Source organism: Adelges cooleyi, unplaced genomic scaffold (genome assembly GCF_023614345.1).
Source record: "Adelges cooleyi isolate 19-005CV unplaced genomic scaffold, UGA_ACOO_1.1 ACOO_flye_CR_arks_rails_tigmint_CR_PRNA_0, whole genome shotgun sequence".
NCBI classification, from domain to species: domain Eukaryota; kingdom Metazoa; phylum Arthropoda; class Insecta; order Hemiptera; family Adelgidae; genus Adelges; species Adelges cooleyi.
In genome coordinates, this window is record NW_026095750.1 from 798,086 (window position 1) to 816,280 (window position 18,195).

General features: G+C 28.5%; 2 protein-coding genes and 2 long non-coding RNA genes across 37 annotated transcripts in view; 2 read left to right on the forward strand and 2 right to left on the reverse strand.

The window, feature by feature from the left end:
- LOC126834552 (kelch-like protein 2) overlaps window positions 1-18,195 on the reverse strand; it is a 106,055-nt gene that overhangs the window by 11,613 nt on the left and 76,247 nt on the right. The window lies entirely within an intron of this gene.
- Window positions 1,417-18,195, forward strand: part of LOC126847713 (zinc finger protein 271-like) — a 57,790-nt gene continuing 41,011 nt past the window's right edge. For 5 of the 34 annotated variants that reach the window (XM_050564898.1, XM_050564977.1, XM_050566260.1 and 2 more), the window contains exons 1-4: window positions 1,417-1,602; window positions 2,832-2,979; window positions 3,500-3,775; window positions 4,053-4,293. In XM_050564898.1, coding sequence (XP_050420855.1) covers window positions 2,870-2,979; window positions 3,500-3,775; window positions 4,053-4,293 — 627 coding nt within the window. In that variant the 5' untranslated portion in view covers window positions 1,417-1,602; window positions 2,832-2,869. Of the gene's footprint in view, window positions 1,603-2,831; window positions 2,980-3,499; window positions 3,776-4,052; window positions 4,329-5,149; window positions 6,741-6,806; window positions 6,975-7,058; window positions 7,486-8,322; window positions 8,564-18,195 lie in introns of those variants that run through there. The other 29 variants (XM_050564014.1, XM_050588127.1, XM_050588403.1 and 26 more) reach the window with 24 other exon arrangements.
- Window positions 3,509-18,195, reverse strand: part of LOC126835605 (uncharacterized) — a 69,052-nt gene continuing 54,365 nt past the window's right edge. Inside the window, exon 3 of the long non-coding RNA XR_007685236.1 lies at window positions 3,509-3,733. This is a non-coding gene — a long non-coding RNA (uncharacterized LOC126835605). The remainder of the gene's footprint in view (window positions 3,734-18,195) is intronic.
- Window positions 12,849-14,214, forward strand: LOC126835751 (uncharacterized). Its single transcript, XR_007685249.1, has 3 exons — window positions 12,849-13,241; window positions 13,612-13,656; window positions 14,168-14,214. It is a non-coding gene; the product is annotated as an uncharacterized LOC126835751 (long non-coding RNA).

Below are 18,195 nucleotides of genomic sequence, written 5' to 3' on the forward strand. Positions count from 1 at the left end.
ATAAATATAAATTTAATATAGATTGTATTATAAACTATTAACTATTAACTCCAGCCTTCCCCTTGTATCTGACTTTGTTTACACATAAACTGGAGTGATCTATTTTATATATTAGCTGGACATTAGTGATAAGTCTGGTGAGTGTATCATATCTAGATCCAAAAGAACCACACCGGTTATTTTAGACCCCAAAAAACTACTGCCGGCTTAATAATATATAAACATTTTATTCAGCATCGGCAAGGCGCCAGTCTACCATAGGTTGTCCCTGTTTGAATTTACTATTGTGTAGCTAAGTATAAACAAATACTAACAATTAAGCATTGGTAGTATACATGGAAAAAAAATGTCAACCACAAAATAAAAAATAGCTGTATATTTCTATAACAAATGGAACTTATCACAGATGTTATAAAAATAGCGTAGACAGTAGACACAACGCGGTCACACGGCGCGCGTAACAGTGTTTTTGTATACTATTATAATTTATAACTTATAAGGTTCTGTTCAAATAATAAGTGTCAGCTAAAATACGTTCGATGACATTATTTTCGACTTAAATATTTTTCGGCTATTATATTTTCGGTTAATATATGTTTTGGTTCTAAATTTTTTCGGAATTATTATTTTCGGCATATATATATACATGATAACTAATACACAGATATGAAAATATATAATACAAAATTAAATAATATTTAACTATAATTTATTATTGTGTTATTGCCTATTGGAAGTTGTAAAGTATTTAAGTAAATGTGTTTAATTTTATTGTCGGGTATCGAATAGTTTCGTATGAGGTATTCACGATGTATTGTTTTAAATAGATAGGTATAATACATCGGTATTAAATAATTTAAAAAAAAGTATAATTTCATTGAAATTTGATCAATGAACATTCTGCTTTACTTATTATAAAACGTGTGAGTATGTTTTGAAAAACATTTTTTTTTACAAACTCAAGAGACAATTTATTGTAGGTAAATTATCACTATAATAGAATATTGTAAATATTGTTTCATATACTTTCCGTTTTTTTTTATATAAATTTCAATAATAGAAACTGATTTGATTATAACTTAAATAAAAAAACTCAAAACAGGAGACAGGTCACACAGTGAATTCAAAATAGTTCAAGCCTTATTGCATTAATTATGAAATGTACAAGTTTTCCCCTTTAAATAAACAATACTAGCCGCACAACATACACGAATAATAATCGTGCATTTTTTATAAATATTGTATATGTTGGTACCCCTTCGAGTGGCTGCTTGTCGAGTGGCACCGTGTCGATTTTCGGTGGTTGTTTGTCGAGTGGCTCTTTGAGGTGTAACCCTACAGCCTGCCATCGCGGCCGCCGCAGTTATCACTTACTGTACAAGCAAACACATTCTTATCAAGTAGGTTGTATACAGAGTAGACTGTCAACATCATGGTGGATATATCATCTTTTTTTTAAAACTCTTAATATTATGTCGTGTGTTTACATATAAAAAAAGTTTAAATTGCATAAAGTGTGTGATTAAAGATTTTATACCTGACGTTTTAGGTTTAAGGCTAGGAGCTCCGACCAAGGGTTTCGTAGCCGTATATCAGTAAGTCGTGAGTAACATTTTGGTTAATTATTATCATTTTATTTGTTCTAATGAATGGATTAGTTTTCTACATAGTATACAAGTTCGATAGTGATTTTTATTACGGTCTAAACGATTCATGCGTACAACAATTATAGACTCGTAGAGTGAGATTCGCTATCAACGGCTGTAGTTACGATAACTCTAGTCACTACAGCCATTCGCCACAGTAGATGCCACTTTTTTCTTATATAAATTGGTCTCATTATTAAAAAACACTTTTTCTTATGTTTGGTAAATTTGCACCCTAACTACTGAACTAATTAAGAAAAGTTTTGTGTGTTATTCAATTACTTGCATTTGATAACATGTACGACCAGAGTGAGCCATTCCAAATGGAGATATTTATTAAAATATGAGAATAAGTAATTCCAGAACCGCACAAAGAAAATGTAATGCCTTGTTTATGTATGCCAGACAATTTACAAAAAAATTAGTAGTTGGATAATGGCATTAGCTACGCAATTTTGTTTCTTTTATTTTATAAACCATTGATAATACATTGTTAGCTATTTTATTGTTAACCATGAGTTCTATTTAAAATTAGTATTAATACTATTTGAATAATACACTTTTTATATTAATATATATCATCTGTAAGCAACCTATATTGAGATATCTTTTTTCTAAATTAGTCAACTTCCCAGGTTATTATATCGTAGTTTGCGCCAATAATAACAGTCGTATATCTCGTCATCTAAACAAACTAGAAATAAATTACTTTTAAAATGTCATGAAACATAAATTTGAATAAAATTTAAATGTTCATTTTGCTCTCCCTGAGAAAATATGGAAAAAGACATTGTTTAATAGGGCAGTCGATATTATGACGAGAAATATAACATCAATTAATGCAATGGCAAAAGCCATTTACCGTTAATCAACAATGGTTTGATTAAAGTTATTATTAATGTTTGTATGTTAACAAGTATATTTTTTTCTTAACAAATATAATCTACGTTTGCCAGAAAAAAATAAAAACTTTTATACATATTTATTATTTAAGAGTAGATGTAAATGGAATTTGAAATTTAATTTTTGAATGAAAATAGTTACGGTTTTGTTTGTTTTATTTATTTGTGTTAGTCCTTGTATTTTAATTTTTTAATGAGTTTAAAGTCGGCCTATAGTTTATTTTTGAGAGATAAATCATGTTTTTTTGTTCATATTTTATTAAATCTTATTTATTTTTTATAGTTTTTTTTAGTGAGGAACCACCCAGAATTGAAACTAAAATGGACAATTATATCCAGACAACCAAGATAAAAATAGAGGACGAAAATAAACAGTCTATAGAGCAGTTTACCAAAGACTCTGAGAAAACAACCGATGGAGATGCGTCTAAGTAATATTAGTTTTAAATTAAATATTTTAAATACATTTAAAAAATAATGTCATAAATATTTGAATATGATTTGAATGCTATCGAAAATGTATCAGAACAATAATAAATATATAATAATTTTAATTACATTTCAAAAATAATATGTAGTATTTTAAATATTATCTGTATATATCTGTTTACAAAACGGCAACGTTTAATCTGACTTTGTAATACCGAATGTGTTATTATCCATAAAGTTAAAAAAATAAGTAGTTATATCTTTAAAATAGGTTTGCTTACAATAAAATATTTTTAAATACATCACAGTAATAGTAATATTTGTTTAAAAAAAAACCCCACTAACTTTTAAGCACCCGGCTGAAGCTAAAAGTCTTACGTTTCAAATTTAGATTGACTTTTAATTGAATAACAGATATGTTTATTGTATGTTCGAGACACATAGAGCATTTTAATTAAATCTAATTTGTACAAAAGCTTTTAACAAATATTTTTTAATTATTTTTTTGTTTTTTGTTTTTAGTGACATAAGTACGTGCAACAAAACCATAGTTAAGGTCGAAGTGGACATTTTGGGTGGTAATCGTTTTGAGTCTGTATTTGAATATGAAGAAAATGATCTTTCTGGTACGCCAACGACAAATGACGATTTGGACGAAATATGTACATTTGTCTGTGACATATGTAAAATGTCATTCGCTAGCAAAAAGAAAGTGACACGACACATTACTCAGACCCATGATGATCACTCGACAACCTGGAACAGCATTAGAAAACAAGATGTCAATAATAAACTCAGGTAAAGCAAATTATTATTTAATGTTTATAGTTGTCAATCTTATTGTTGTTTAGATAAAAGCGCAATATCGTTCTTATTATTAATTCAGTCACATATTGTTCAAAAAGACACTGTCTAATTCGAATCATAACTCTTGTATAATTTTGAACTAGTAGTTATAACTTTACGAGACACATAAAACATTTTAGATTAATTTAATTATTTACAAAAGCTGCATGATTCTTAACAGATATTTTTAAATACTTTTTTTCAGCTTTAAAATTAATTTTGTTTTTAGTGACATAAGTACGTGCAACAAAACCACAGTGAAAGTTGAAGTGGACATCTTGAGTGGACATCGTTTTGAATCTGTAATTGAAATTGAAGAAAATGATCTTTCTGGTACGCCAACGACAAATCACGATTTGGACGAAATATGTACATTTGTCTGTGACGTATGTAAAATGTCATTCGCTACCAAAAAGAAAGTGACACGACACATTACTCTGGCGCATAGTGATCACTCGACATCCCGGAATAGCATTAGAAAACAAGTTATCAAAAACAAATCCAGGTAAAGGCAATTATTATTTTTTGTATACAGTTGTCAATCTTATTGTTTGATGAAAGCGCGATACCGTTGTTATTATTAAATTAGTCACAATTCGATTAAGAACATACTGTCTAATTCGCATCTAAACACTTATATAATTTTAAACTAGTAGTTATAACTTTAAGGTGTGCATTATTTTCGAAATTAACGGTAAATAATGAACAAATTGTAATTTGTAAAATAGAGGGGTAATAATCAAATAAGTTATTTTTTAAAATAAATATGTCACTTTATGCGTTTAAACCCTAAAGTAAAAAATTTAAGACGACAGTTTCAGTTCAGTGGGTAACGCAAGTTTGTGAACGCATAGGCGCATATATCAACCCTCAGACGCAAAATTAGCACTCCTAAAAATTCAAGCGCCAATCCTTGATTTGTACGCATAAAATTGTAATAATGTTCATACTCTGTTGAAATTTGTTATTTAAGATTTTTTTTTTTTAATGTTTTATATTATATCAAATAGTTTGAAAATTGAAGGTAAGAATTATTTATTCATTAGTCAGGTATACATAGTTATAACACCCCCTTAAATGTAGGTCTAGTTGCGCCTATGTGTGAATGTAAGTTCGCAAGTCTTTAACACATAAAGGATGGGGTGATATCACCTTGTAGATTTTTAAACTGTATGGATTATTAGTCAAATTTACTAGGTGATCGTTTTGCACAATCAGTACGTTTACTTAGTTAAAATAGAATGTATAATAATAATAATTTATAAATTGTGTGATGAATAATTTGTTTTTAAAACATTATTAATTATTGCTTGATAATTGTTGTAGTGTTAATGGTGCAAGTAATGAAGCAAAGAATACAATCGAAAGTTCTTCTACAAAATCTATCCTCACAAAACACCAAAGCGTACACTCTGGAACAATGCCCTATAAATGTGCAGTGTGCTTAAAGTCATATGCCTTTAAATGCAGCCTTACAAACCATAAACGCGTGCATACACGTGAAAATTCTTTCAAATGTGATGTATGCCTTAAGTCATTTTCTCGAAAGAACAAACTCTCTGTTCACAAACGCGTGCACACTGCTGAAAAGCCCTATAAATGTGATGTATGTCTAAAGTCATTTTCTGTTAAATCGAGCCTCACAAAACATGAACGCGTGCACATTGGTGAAAAGTCCTACAAATGTGATGTATGCCTAAAGTTATTTTCTGAAAAATCGAGCCTCACAAAACATGAACGGGTGCACACTGGTGAAAAGTCCTACAAATGTGATGTATGCCTAAAGTTATTTTCTGAAAAATGCGATCTCACAAAACATGAACGCGTGCATACAGGTAAAAAGACGTACAAATGTGCCATTTGTATAAAATCATTTTCTCAAAATGCACACCTCACAATACACAAACGCTTGCACACTGGTGAAAAGCCCTACGAATGTGATGTATGCCTAAAGTCATTTTCTGCTAAATCGAACCTCACAAGTCATGAACGAGTTCACACTGGTGAGAAGCTCTACAAATGTGATGTATGCCTAAACTCATTTTCTGTTAAATCGACCCTCACAAGTCATAAACGCGTGCACACTGGTGAGAAGCCCTACAATTGTGCAGTGTGCCTAAAGTCATTTACTCGAAAATCGTACCTCACAATACATCAACGCGTGCACACTGGAGAAAAGCCCTACAATTGTGCAGTGTGCTTAAGGTCATTTTCTCATAAATTGAGCCTCACAATACACAAACGCGTGCACACTGGTGAAAAGCCCTACAATTGTGCAGTGTGCTTAAAGTCATTTATTCGAAAAGAGCACCTCACAAGACATCAACGCATACACACTGGTGAAAAGCCCTACAATTGTGCAGTTTGCTTAAAGTCATTTTCTAATAGATCGAGCCTAATAAAACATGAACGCGTGCACACTGGTAAGAAGCCCTACAATTGTGCAGTTTGCCTAAAGTCATTTACTCGAAAATCGTACCTCACAATACATCAACGCGTGCACACTGGAGAAAAGCCCTACAATTGTGCAGTGTGCTTAAGGTCATTTTCTCATAAATTGAGCCTCACAATACACAAACGCGCGCACACTGGTGAAAAGCCCTACAATTGTGCAGTGTGCCTAAAGTCATTTACTCGAAAATCGTACCTCACAATACATCAACGCGTGCACACTGGTGAAAAGTCCTACAAATGTGATGTATGCCTAAAGTTATTTTCTGAAAAATCGAGCCTCACAAAACATGAACGCGTGCACACTGGTGAAAAGTCCTACAAATGTGATGTATGCCTAAAGTTATTTTCTGAAAAATGCGATCTCACAAAACATGAACGCGTGCATACAGGTAAAAAGACGTACAACTGTGCCATTTGTATAAAATCATTTTCTCAAAATGCACACCTCACAATACACAAACGCCTGCACACTGGTGAAAAGCCCTACGAATGTGATGTATGCCTAAAATCATTTTCTGCTAAATCGAACCTCACAAGTCATGAACGCGTTCACACTGGTGAGAAGCTCTACAAATGTGATGTATGCCTAAACTCATTTTCTGTTAAATCGAGCCTCACAAGTCATAAACGCGTGCACACTGGTGAGAAGCCCTACAATTGTGCAGTGTGCCTAAAGTCATTTACTCGAAAATCGTACCTCACAATACATCAACGCGTGCACACTGGAGAAAAGCCCTACAATTGTGCAGTGTGCTTAAGGTCATTTTCTCATAAATTGAGCCTCACAATACACAAACGCGCGCACACTGGTGAAAAGCCCTACAATTGTGCAGTGTGCTTAAAGTCATTTATTCAAAAAGAGCACCTCACAAGACATCAACGCGTGCACACTGGTGAAAAGTCCTACAAATGTGATGTATGCCTAAAGTTATTTTCTGAAAAATCGAGCCTCACAAAACATGAACGCGTGCACACTGGTGAGAAGCCCTACAAATGTGATGTATGCCTAAAGTTATTTTCTGCTAAATCGACCCTCACAATACATGAACGCGTTCACACTGGTGAAAAGCCTTACAAATGAGATGTTCTGCTCAAGATCTTTTTCTCAACACTTGAACTTCACAACACACAAACGCGTGCATGCTGGCGAAAATCACTGCAAGTGACATTATTTATGTTTCAATTATATTCGTCAACATTTAATTAGGGTATTATATTGTTTTATATACTTTTAATTTTTTTTCTAAGTTTAAATACTAAAAACCTATTTAAGTATAACTTAAATAAAAATGTATTTTTAAATACTACATTCGAAAATAGTTCTACAACATACTTAAATATATTATATCAGTATTCTGTACAACTTTGTTAGTGGTAATACATCAAGTTATTAAGTTATTAGGTAGGTATACCTGTTATTGAAAATTCTTGACAGATGTGCATCTAACTTTAAACAAATTTACTAGGTATTGTAAAATCAATACCTTTTTTGTTTCTTTTTCAAGCTACAACTAGCTAACATATATTAAATATAAAGAAATCACAAAGTTTAATAATAATAAAAAAAAGAATAATAATTTCATTGATTTTTAAAATGGATTGTTTTTGTTATATGGGATGTTATTCGATTTTTAGGCTAACTTAATGTGTAATAATGGACCCAAAATCTAAAATAGCTTTGAAATACTAAATGAGTTAGTTGCAGTGAATGGTGATTAATTGGGTCTTGATTTAAAATGTGTTTTTTTTAGTGATAGGAAAATATTGTTTAAATTAATTTGGGAGGGGTGGCTTTTTTAATTAAAATATTGGGTATTGATGAAAGTTGGTTTTTATAAATTTTATAAACACTCACCAACTTTACATAAATATACATATGTTACGTCTATTTTACATTACTAATAATAATGTATCAATAGATATAACATTATTAACAGTGGTGTAGATTTAAGAAGACGGACCCCGCGGTTTTGTGTAATAAATAGGTTTCACCCCGTGTTATTATAATCAAAGTTATACACACTGATGAAAAGCCTTAAAATAAGATGTTCCAGATCTTTTTCTCAACACTCGAACTTCACAACACACAAACGCGTGCATGCTGGCGAAAATCACTACAAGTGACAATATCTAAGACTCAATTATATTCGTAAAATTCAATTGGGTTATTATATTCTATAAACAATTACAATTTTTTTTATAAGGCCTATATAAAATGTATTTTTATATGTTATAAATTAACTAAATAAGTAATGCGTATTATTATTTGTAATAATTTTATTTGTATGTCAGCTGGTGACTTAAATAATTAATTATGTTTGCTTGACATATTCTATATTGTTATTAAAATTTAGAATACTTGCATTTATTACGTTGTTACATGTTTTTTAAAAGAACAGTATTTGTATAAAATACCAAAAGGTGTCGCGCTAATACACGTTATCCAACTATTTTCCATCTCATTATTTTTTGTTCACTTATTTCCAGTTAGGTATTTAGCTGAAAGGCTATTGGTTTTATAAAGTTGTGAGCATTTTTTTTTTTTGTGTACACTAGCTTTTATAATACTGGACTAATTCCTTTAATTAGTAACTTTACAAAGCATAAATTTTATCTAATTTTTAATTTGGGTGAATTAAAGTTAGAAAAATCTACTTCTTCACCCTTAAAATTTGTAAAAAAATATAAAAACACGGCTAAGATCTTTAATATCGCATAATATAGCCTCTATTTTTGTACAAAACATGTGTTTCTATTTCCAATAGAATGCTTCTAAGAGCAAACCAATTTAAAATGTTGATAAAAAGAACTTGTTGCCATTGCCGATATTTTAAATTAAATATAATTTTAGTGCATAATAGAAAAAAAGTATGTATATATAGTAGGTAAATCTACGAACATAGTTAAAATATCATATTAAAAACAGGGTTAATGCACGCAGGTACACGTCATATGCGACAAGTATAGTTTGACAAAATGAAGGGTCCAAAATATAATAAGTATTGATAATTGTTTTATTGTTTGTGTTTCTGATCGTTTGAATTTGTACCATATTTTCCAAAAATATGGCGAATGCAAATGTTGTATAAAAACCAATAACATTATTTAAAATTAATGTTTTGTTACCTACGTATATATATCTAGTTCAGACATATTTTTTATTGTGTTCACAATGTAATAATAAATGTAGATTCAACTAAAATTGAAAGATTCCAAATGTCTATTTGAACAATGGAAAAATATGTAATTGCAAACTTACACATAATTATATACGTACATGTTGTACATCGTCACATTGTGGATAAATAATTTTATTAAATTTGCTTCTAAAAAACCAATTTTGGCTATGTTTATTTTTTACACATGTTATAGGTATGTTTGATGCAGTTCCTTGAGTTTAATTATTACCATTTTAAGTGAAGTATATTAATACAACATGTATTATAACTTTTAGCAGAAATGTTTGTGTTTAAAAATTTGCAAAATTAAAATTGGGATCTTATCGTTAGAAACGCATAGAAAACAAACACCTAAAATTGTATAGAAGAGAAAAAAAATAAGAAAAATATCTAATTTTTGGATACAATTCTTTCGACTGTTTTGATTACCATGGTCGTTTTTACTACAGATAAATTATTTAATAATCCATTAATTCACAATTCTTAGAGGAGTAGAATTTTTTTTTTTTATGAGTACTGAGTAGTACAGTAGAAGAACTATTTTGAAAAGCTATAGCCTATGTATCATAAAAAAAAAAAAATACTAACGAACAATAAACAATTGAATATTTTACTTTAAAACGTATCTACCTTCTGAACCACTCGATGGTTAAAATCACACTCTATGGTAGCAAACTACAAGTTTCTAATTAAGGGTAACGTAACTGACACCACTATGGTTTTCACCCTCTCGACTGTTGTTTACAGCTTAAGAAAATATCATATTTTACTAACTATTTATGTAACGACCCTATCCAAAGAACCACGCGTTTAAGTAACTCGGACCCCATGTCTTCTAGATTTTTAGCCCCAGTGAAGTGTAAAATAGATCACACAATGTTTTGTATTTGTTTTTAATTTGATAATATGTATTTTTGTATTATTCATTTGCTTGCCTCTCGCTAATTTTAATTGTATACTATTGTTAATGTTTGTTACATGTATAGTTTTGTTGTTGTTCTTTTTTATTTACCAACACTTATGTATTTTACTTATAAATTGCCATCAGACGTAGAAATCAGTAAATAAATACATTTTTATTACACTGATGAGGATAGGGGCACTATCAAATAAAACCCCTTAAGTATGGATTTTCTCATTAGAATGTTTTCCTTTTTTCCTAAAATCGTTTTATAATATTAAAATACAGTTTTTGTTTTATTATATTATTAACTTATTAAATGCACAAAGTCTACAAGTAAAATACCATATTTATATGGTGTACTAAGATTATATTTTACCGAAAATAAGTTGTTTTTTAAAACGTGTTCGGTATTGTTGTATTATTTATGTTATATGCTAAGAAATTATGTTATTACGGTTTTACAAAAGTAATTTTTTTCCAACATGTACATTATTTAATATAATTGTTTTGTATCTGTGTCCACGATAACTATCAACTTGAAATTCCTAAGCAGGATTTTATACCAATTTAAAACATTTTGTTTTTTGTAGCTCACACGCAGAGCTTTTCTAGGTAGAATTTGCGTTTAAACCGTTTTTTTTGTTTCGTTATTTGTTCTTGGCAATTCTGTACATGATAATAGTTTAGAAAAACGTACATACTTAAAAACACCGTACGAAGGCTTGTAAATGGTGCCAAACTTTATATTATGTTACTATAAACCACACTAGCGTTATGAAGAAAACACGATTAAACTTGTTGTAGATAATATGTATATTGTATAAATATCCATAAATGATACTAATTATAGTAAAATCAAATAGTTGGAATAGATTAGATTATAAAAAACAAATTTATATATTTGGAGAATATTGTTTTTATTGGTAGACAGTTTTAACAGACATAATACAATTTATATGATACGCAACGAAATATGTCATTTGTAATGTATTGTAATTAGAGAAATTTTAATAAGCACATGTATTTTTGGAATGTGACACAGATTCTGGATACTTCACCTTTGTTGGTAAATTTAACTATTGTTGGTTTCCAGCTAAAAAAAAAATAATAATAAAAGTAATTTATTTTTAATTTGCTTACACATGCCCCAAAAATATTTTAAAAAATCGATTATTTAAGTTAGGCTCCTTTATAAATGTATTATTTAATTTTTTTATCATTTGTATGCTACTGTAATATATATAATTTAAATTTGTAACATGTAACACTCTACTACTAACACAAGCTCTGCTTAAAGGTAGTAGATATAACAATGTATTTTGTGTTTTCTTTAATAAAAAAAAAAAAAAATTATCTATAAGGTGTTTCCATTTTTAAATTAATCGTAGGGTTTACTAGTATCCGTTGTTTTAATTTCGAAACAATTGACATTTTAAATAACAAACATTAATGTATAAAATAATCGTTTATAAAAAAAATGTAAATATAATAATTTAACATTTTCTGCTTTATTAAAAATCATTTTAAAACTGCTAGTATCTTTGAAAAACGAATGATAAAATTGCATATTGAATTACACTTTTATAACCTATATAAGTTTTATTAAAGTCAAAAACTTACCTGGTGGATTTTGCGGTGGATTTCGTGGTGGAATTGGTGCTCCTTGTATAGGTACTGGGTCAGCTGGTATGTACGGTGGTACTGGTACTGGAGCTGAAACACAGACAAAATAACTTAAATACTTGTTTTTTCCATTTTTAGTTGTTTATCTAAAGCGTTTAATTTTGTTAGCCACAAATTATAATTTTTAAACATTTTTTCAACTTGATACAATTTTATGTAATAATATGCTTACGGACATGATAAACTTATTTTTATTATAAACAATGTAATGCATTAGTAACATTTTATACATATTTTCAGCTTTTATGAAAATACTTAAAAAACTGCTAGAATCTTCACAATACATAAAAACTGATATTATCATCCAACTAACAGTAATTTGAAAAATGAATAATAAAATCGTATATTAAATTTCACTTTTAAAATTTATAAAAGTCATAACAGTCTCAAAAACTTACGGAAACCACGTGGTGGGTTAGCTTCAGGATTAACGTTCAAACATTTATCATAACACAAGATACGCTTAGGTGAAAAACATTTAATCAGGTGTTGTGACTGGTCTTTGTACAAAATTTGTATTTGCTATAAAAAAAGTTGGACGGGCCGCAATTCACCGGTCTGCGACATTGTAAATATTTCTAGTCCTTTATGATACTAAATTAAGTGTAGGTTTTGTATTTTACGGTTTCAGTTAAACCTATACATTTTAGTTTTTACACCACTAGTGTGAAAAATATTATTCATATGCTATTCACTTTGCTGCAAAAATTAAATAAATAAGTTGCTATAACAATAAAAAAAGTCTAGCTGTATTTTATTCTAGGTTATAGAACCAAAAACAATTGTGTGTTGCTTACAAGTTTTATTCGTAACAATAGTACACGAAATGTATTTGACAAACAATTATTATAATAACACTACATAAACAATGAACAATGTACTCCCCTCACCTACCAACAAAGACAAACATTTTCAAATCTTGTGCAGCACATATCTCTCTATATAACATAAGCAGCAAACGTACTGTTGTTCTAGTATAGTCTTCTACAATCTTTGTGTTTTACTTAAACTGTAAATCCAAAAATCAATATTTTATTTGGCGTTTTAAATTTTCTATCTTTAATATACCATTGGATTATATCTAATTGAAAAATGAAATTAAATAGCATATATTTGTTTTTAACAACATTGTTTTGCGTTATCATTTTAGCGTATGCAGGTATTTCAGGTCGTCCTGAACATACGCAATCCAATACCCGTAAGTTTTTGAGACTGCTATAACTTAAAAAAAATTTCAAAAGTAAAATTAAATATACTTTTTTTTTATTCGTTTTTAAAATGTCCGTAAGTTGGATGATAATATCAGTTTTTGTGCTTTGCAAAGATACCACGAGTTTTAATATTAATTTCAATAAATCTGAAAATGTGTATAAAATGTTACTAATGTATTACATTGTTGATAATAAAAATAAGTTTATCATGTTCATAAGCATATTATTACATAGAATTGTATTTCTAGTTGAAAAATTGTTTAAAAAATATAATTTGTGGCTAACAAATTTAAACGCTTTAGATAAACAACTAAAAATGGAAAAACAAGTATTTAAGTTATTTTGTCTGTGTTTCAGCTCCAGCTCCACCATTACGAATGGGACACCCACCACTTCCGGGTGGTAAGTTTTTGAGACTTTAATAAAACCTTTTAGCTGTATTCAACTAAAATAAATACAATAACGGGCTTAAAATGTTTTAAAAATATATATGAAACCCTAGGAGCATAATGATAAAAAAGGCTTGCATTGTTATTAAACAAAAATTAACACTGCAATATCAGTAAATTAAATATTATTACGGACACTGTAGTCATTGTTAACAAACAACTACTAGTGCTTTATAATACTAAACTAACTGTAGGTTTTGAATTTAACTTAGTCAGTGTAGCCTATACATTTAACAACACTAGCGTGAAAAGTACTACTCGTATGTTATTCACTTTGATGCAAAACTTAAATAAATAAGTTGCTTAAAAAATTAAAAAATTTTGTTTAAAAAATATTATTTTTTAGCTAACAAATTTAAACACTTTAGACCAACAACTAAAAATGATTATACCAATATAGATACTTGAAAATTAAAAAATAAATTAAAAAAACAAGTATTTGAGTTATTTACTTGGTGTTTCAGTAATAGCACATATAAATCCACCACCACCACCACCAGCAGCACCACCACAACCGCCTGGTAAGTTTTTGAGACTTTAAAAAAACTTATAAAGGGTATAAAAGTGTAATTTAATATACAATTTTATCATTGGTTTTTCAAATGACTGCAAGTTGGATGGTATTATATTTTTTTTGTGATTTGCATAGATACTAGCAACTTTTATATTATTTTCAATAAAAGTTTAATAATTTACTTTTATTATTATTTTTTTTTTAGCTGGAAATCGACGATAGTTAAATTTACCAACAAAGCTGCAGTATCCAAGATCTGTGCCACATTTTGAAAATACATATGCTAACTAATATGTGTATATTGTAAAATGTTCATCTTAGTTTATCATTTTTATGTTTCAACCTTAAATTTTTTTAATAACATTCCAAATAACATTTTTTGTTCTCTATCATATAAATTACATTATGTCTATTACATACACCTGTCTACCAATAAAAATAATATTCTCCGAATAAGAAAATTTGTTATTTATCATATAATCTATTCCGAATTCTGCTTCCTCCTCTTATTTAATTAATTTTAACTATTTACTGTTTATACTCTTGATTTGACCTTGATGCTTTGCCTGGTGGCAACCCGTAATGGACAAATTGTTTGTTATATAAATACATTTTCAGAAAAACAAAGTTTTATGTTGGATAGGGGTAGGAGATAGGAGATATTTTGTACGTTCAACATTTAAATTAAAACTAAATGACAAATTCAAAATAGTTTAAGGGCCCGAGTTCTCTATGAATTGTTTGAAGCCAGATATTAAACACTACGATATTAGCCAGAAACTTGATGTTTTAGGTAGGTTTTTAAACTTAACTGTTTCAGAGTAACCTATACATTTTACACCACTAGTGTGAAAAATATTACTCATATGTCATAAGTCACTTTGCTGCAAAACTAAATAAATAAGTTGCTAAAACGATAGTAAAAGTTTAGCTGTACTTTAAACTACATTTTAGAACCAAAAACCATAAATTGTGTGTCTTGTTTACACGTTTTATTCGTAACAATAGTACACAAAATGTACTTTATTCGGCCAAACATATTTAACAAACAATGAACACATTCACAATCACAATACATAAACCATTTGAATATGTACACTCCCATCGCCTACAAAAAAAGACAAACATATCTCTCTATAATTAATTGGAACTATTTATTTATTTCAAAAGTCAGTTAGTGTACCCGCTATAGTCTGAACATTTTAAGCCTATAATTTTTGATAGTAATATAATATTGATATTGTCTACAAAAAGTTTAGTCATGTACTTCTTGTAACTCTATTGTTGTTTATGGTAACATACAAGTTGACACCATTTACACTAGTCTACGTATGTAAAGGTGTTTTTAAATATGTATATTTTACCCAAAGTATTATTATTTACTCAATAATTGTCAAGAACAAATAAAGAAACAAAAAAACACGGTTACGCATAGACTACCTACAAAAGATATGCATATGAGCACCAAGAAAAAATATGTTTTAAAATTGTATTACAATTGGCCCAATTTAAAAAGAATAACATATCGTGTTGAATTTGACTGTTAAATTCATACTTACAAACTTTATCAATAATTATATTTTATAAGTTCACTATTAAGCAAAAATATTAAAAAACATAGTGCTTTTTTATCTTTTCTATTTTTTAGTTGATTTATGATTATTGATACAAAACTAAAGTATAAAACCATAATAACTTGATCCCTAATCGATATTTTTAAAACTAACATAGTAAATGGATTTTCTCCAAAATTCTTATTTTCCATGTCATAAAATAAGTCGAGAAAACGAATAAGCTCTATAAATATTGAATAGTATAGAAAATTGTGTTTACTAAAATTCATCCAATAACCTTTGATGCGGCTATTAATAATATTTTAAAAATAAAAGCTGTAGCGAGACGCGCAGCTGAAGTGAAATTTTTTTCGGATTTGTTTGGATTTGGTGGATTTATACATCCTAACTTACATACGAAATAGTTATACCTTGATGTTAAAATTATTATAGCGAACACCCATAAATGTCTAATCATTAATATCTCATATATTCAACTTGTATTGTTGGTTAAAATGTCTTTATTAATTAATATTGTTTCACCACTTAAGACATATAATTACATGCAGGACGAGGTAGAAATAAAAAAAAGAGGGCTAGAAAAAAAATCACTTCAAATATACATGATAAGCAATAGCCACATAGTTAAAGTTTACCTTGTAAAAACAATACATACCCAAATATATTATATTAAAAAATATGTATTCATAAAAATATACTTTTATTTTACACAATTTAAGTACGTAAGAAATGTGCTTTAGATCCCAAACCCCCCCCCCCCCCCGACTTTTATCATTTACATAAAATTAAAATTGAATTTTAAATTTTTGGTTAATATTTGTGTTGTTATAACTGTACGTTATTCGTATATAAAATACCATAATTTTCGCAATGACTGTTGCAATATAAACAAATGACAAATACATGTTGGTATTATACAGCTTAAGTTTTAACATAATTTGAGCAGCCATATTTTACATTAACATCTTTGATACATTTATTATAGCTTTTTGAGAAAACAAGTGCTTTTGGACGTACATTATGTTATATAAGATAATAAGGGAATCTGAACGTATAAACACAATGACGCTAAAATGTATTAACTAGATTATAATAATATAAGATGTCTAGTAACATACAAAATGTGAATCATAATTATTTTTATAATATAACTAGGGGGCATGATATTTTAGCTTTGTATTTCGAGTTATTTTGAGTATTGTACTGTGGTCAGTGGCTACAACACAGAATAGAATATTTAATATATCCAATAAAAAATCGGCACGTTAGACTAAATCCTTTTCAAACAGGGTTGTGTAAATTAATTGTTGAAAAATACTGTATATTATAACTTAAGAAAATAGTATTTGAAATACAATTTTAGATTAGATTTTATTTGTATTTTTTGTTTATTCGTGATTTGATATTACTATTTAAAAATTCATCTATAATTATTGTAAAATCAGAGTTCTACAAAGAAAGGAAATAATTAGTTCTAACATCAAAGTACACAAATAATAAAACGTAATGCTTCTAAAAACAACTTGTTTTATTAGCAGTTTTTGTAATGTAATGTTAAAACTTAAAACTGTAGGATACCTACAGTTCTTTGTCATTAATTTAGATGGCAACAGATGTTATAAAAATCAACATGTTTTTGATAAGAAAAAATAAAACTATACAAATACCTAGTTGTAAAATACTGTAGGTATATTATAATGTAAGAAAATAAATCGATGGCTTTTGTGTAAACATAAGATAGAAATCAAATTTATAACGTAAGTTAAATGCATAAACTATTAATGGTAAAATATATGAAGGCACTATAGTTATATGACTAAAGGTGTAAAGTAGCATCCATTGTATTAGTATGTTATGTGATAATATTATATCTGTATAAAATTAATTTTAATGAAAACTGGGATTCGACCAAAAAAAAAAATATACATTTTTCATAAAGAAATACTTTTCTGGGAGAAATAGTGGCATAGAACAGTTTAGAAATGTATTAACATTATTAATGTGATCTGGATTAGCTATATCAGAGTGAGGTTTGAATATTTCAGACAGATGTTGTCTGAACACTCAAAAGTTAATAAACACACACACACAATTATAATATTCGTAAAAAAAATGTAAAAAACAATAAGTACAAATTTACCTTCAGGAATGAACCACATATCTTGCCAATGATCCATTTTTTTAACCTTTTTGAGCATGTTTATTTGTTCCAATGTCGCTCTTGCAGACACTTCCATCGTGTAAATATGCTAAAACTAACGGAATTAAAAACTTTACGAATGCCTTATTTTCCATCTTTAATCTTGTAGATTTGAACAAAATTTGTAGACAATAGATATGTTCCTATTCTTACTAGAACGCTTCTAAGAGCCCACTAATTTAAATCTTGATAACAAAATTTACA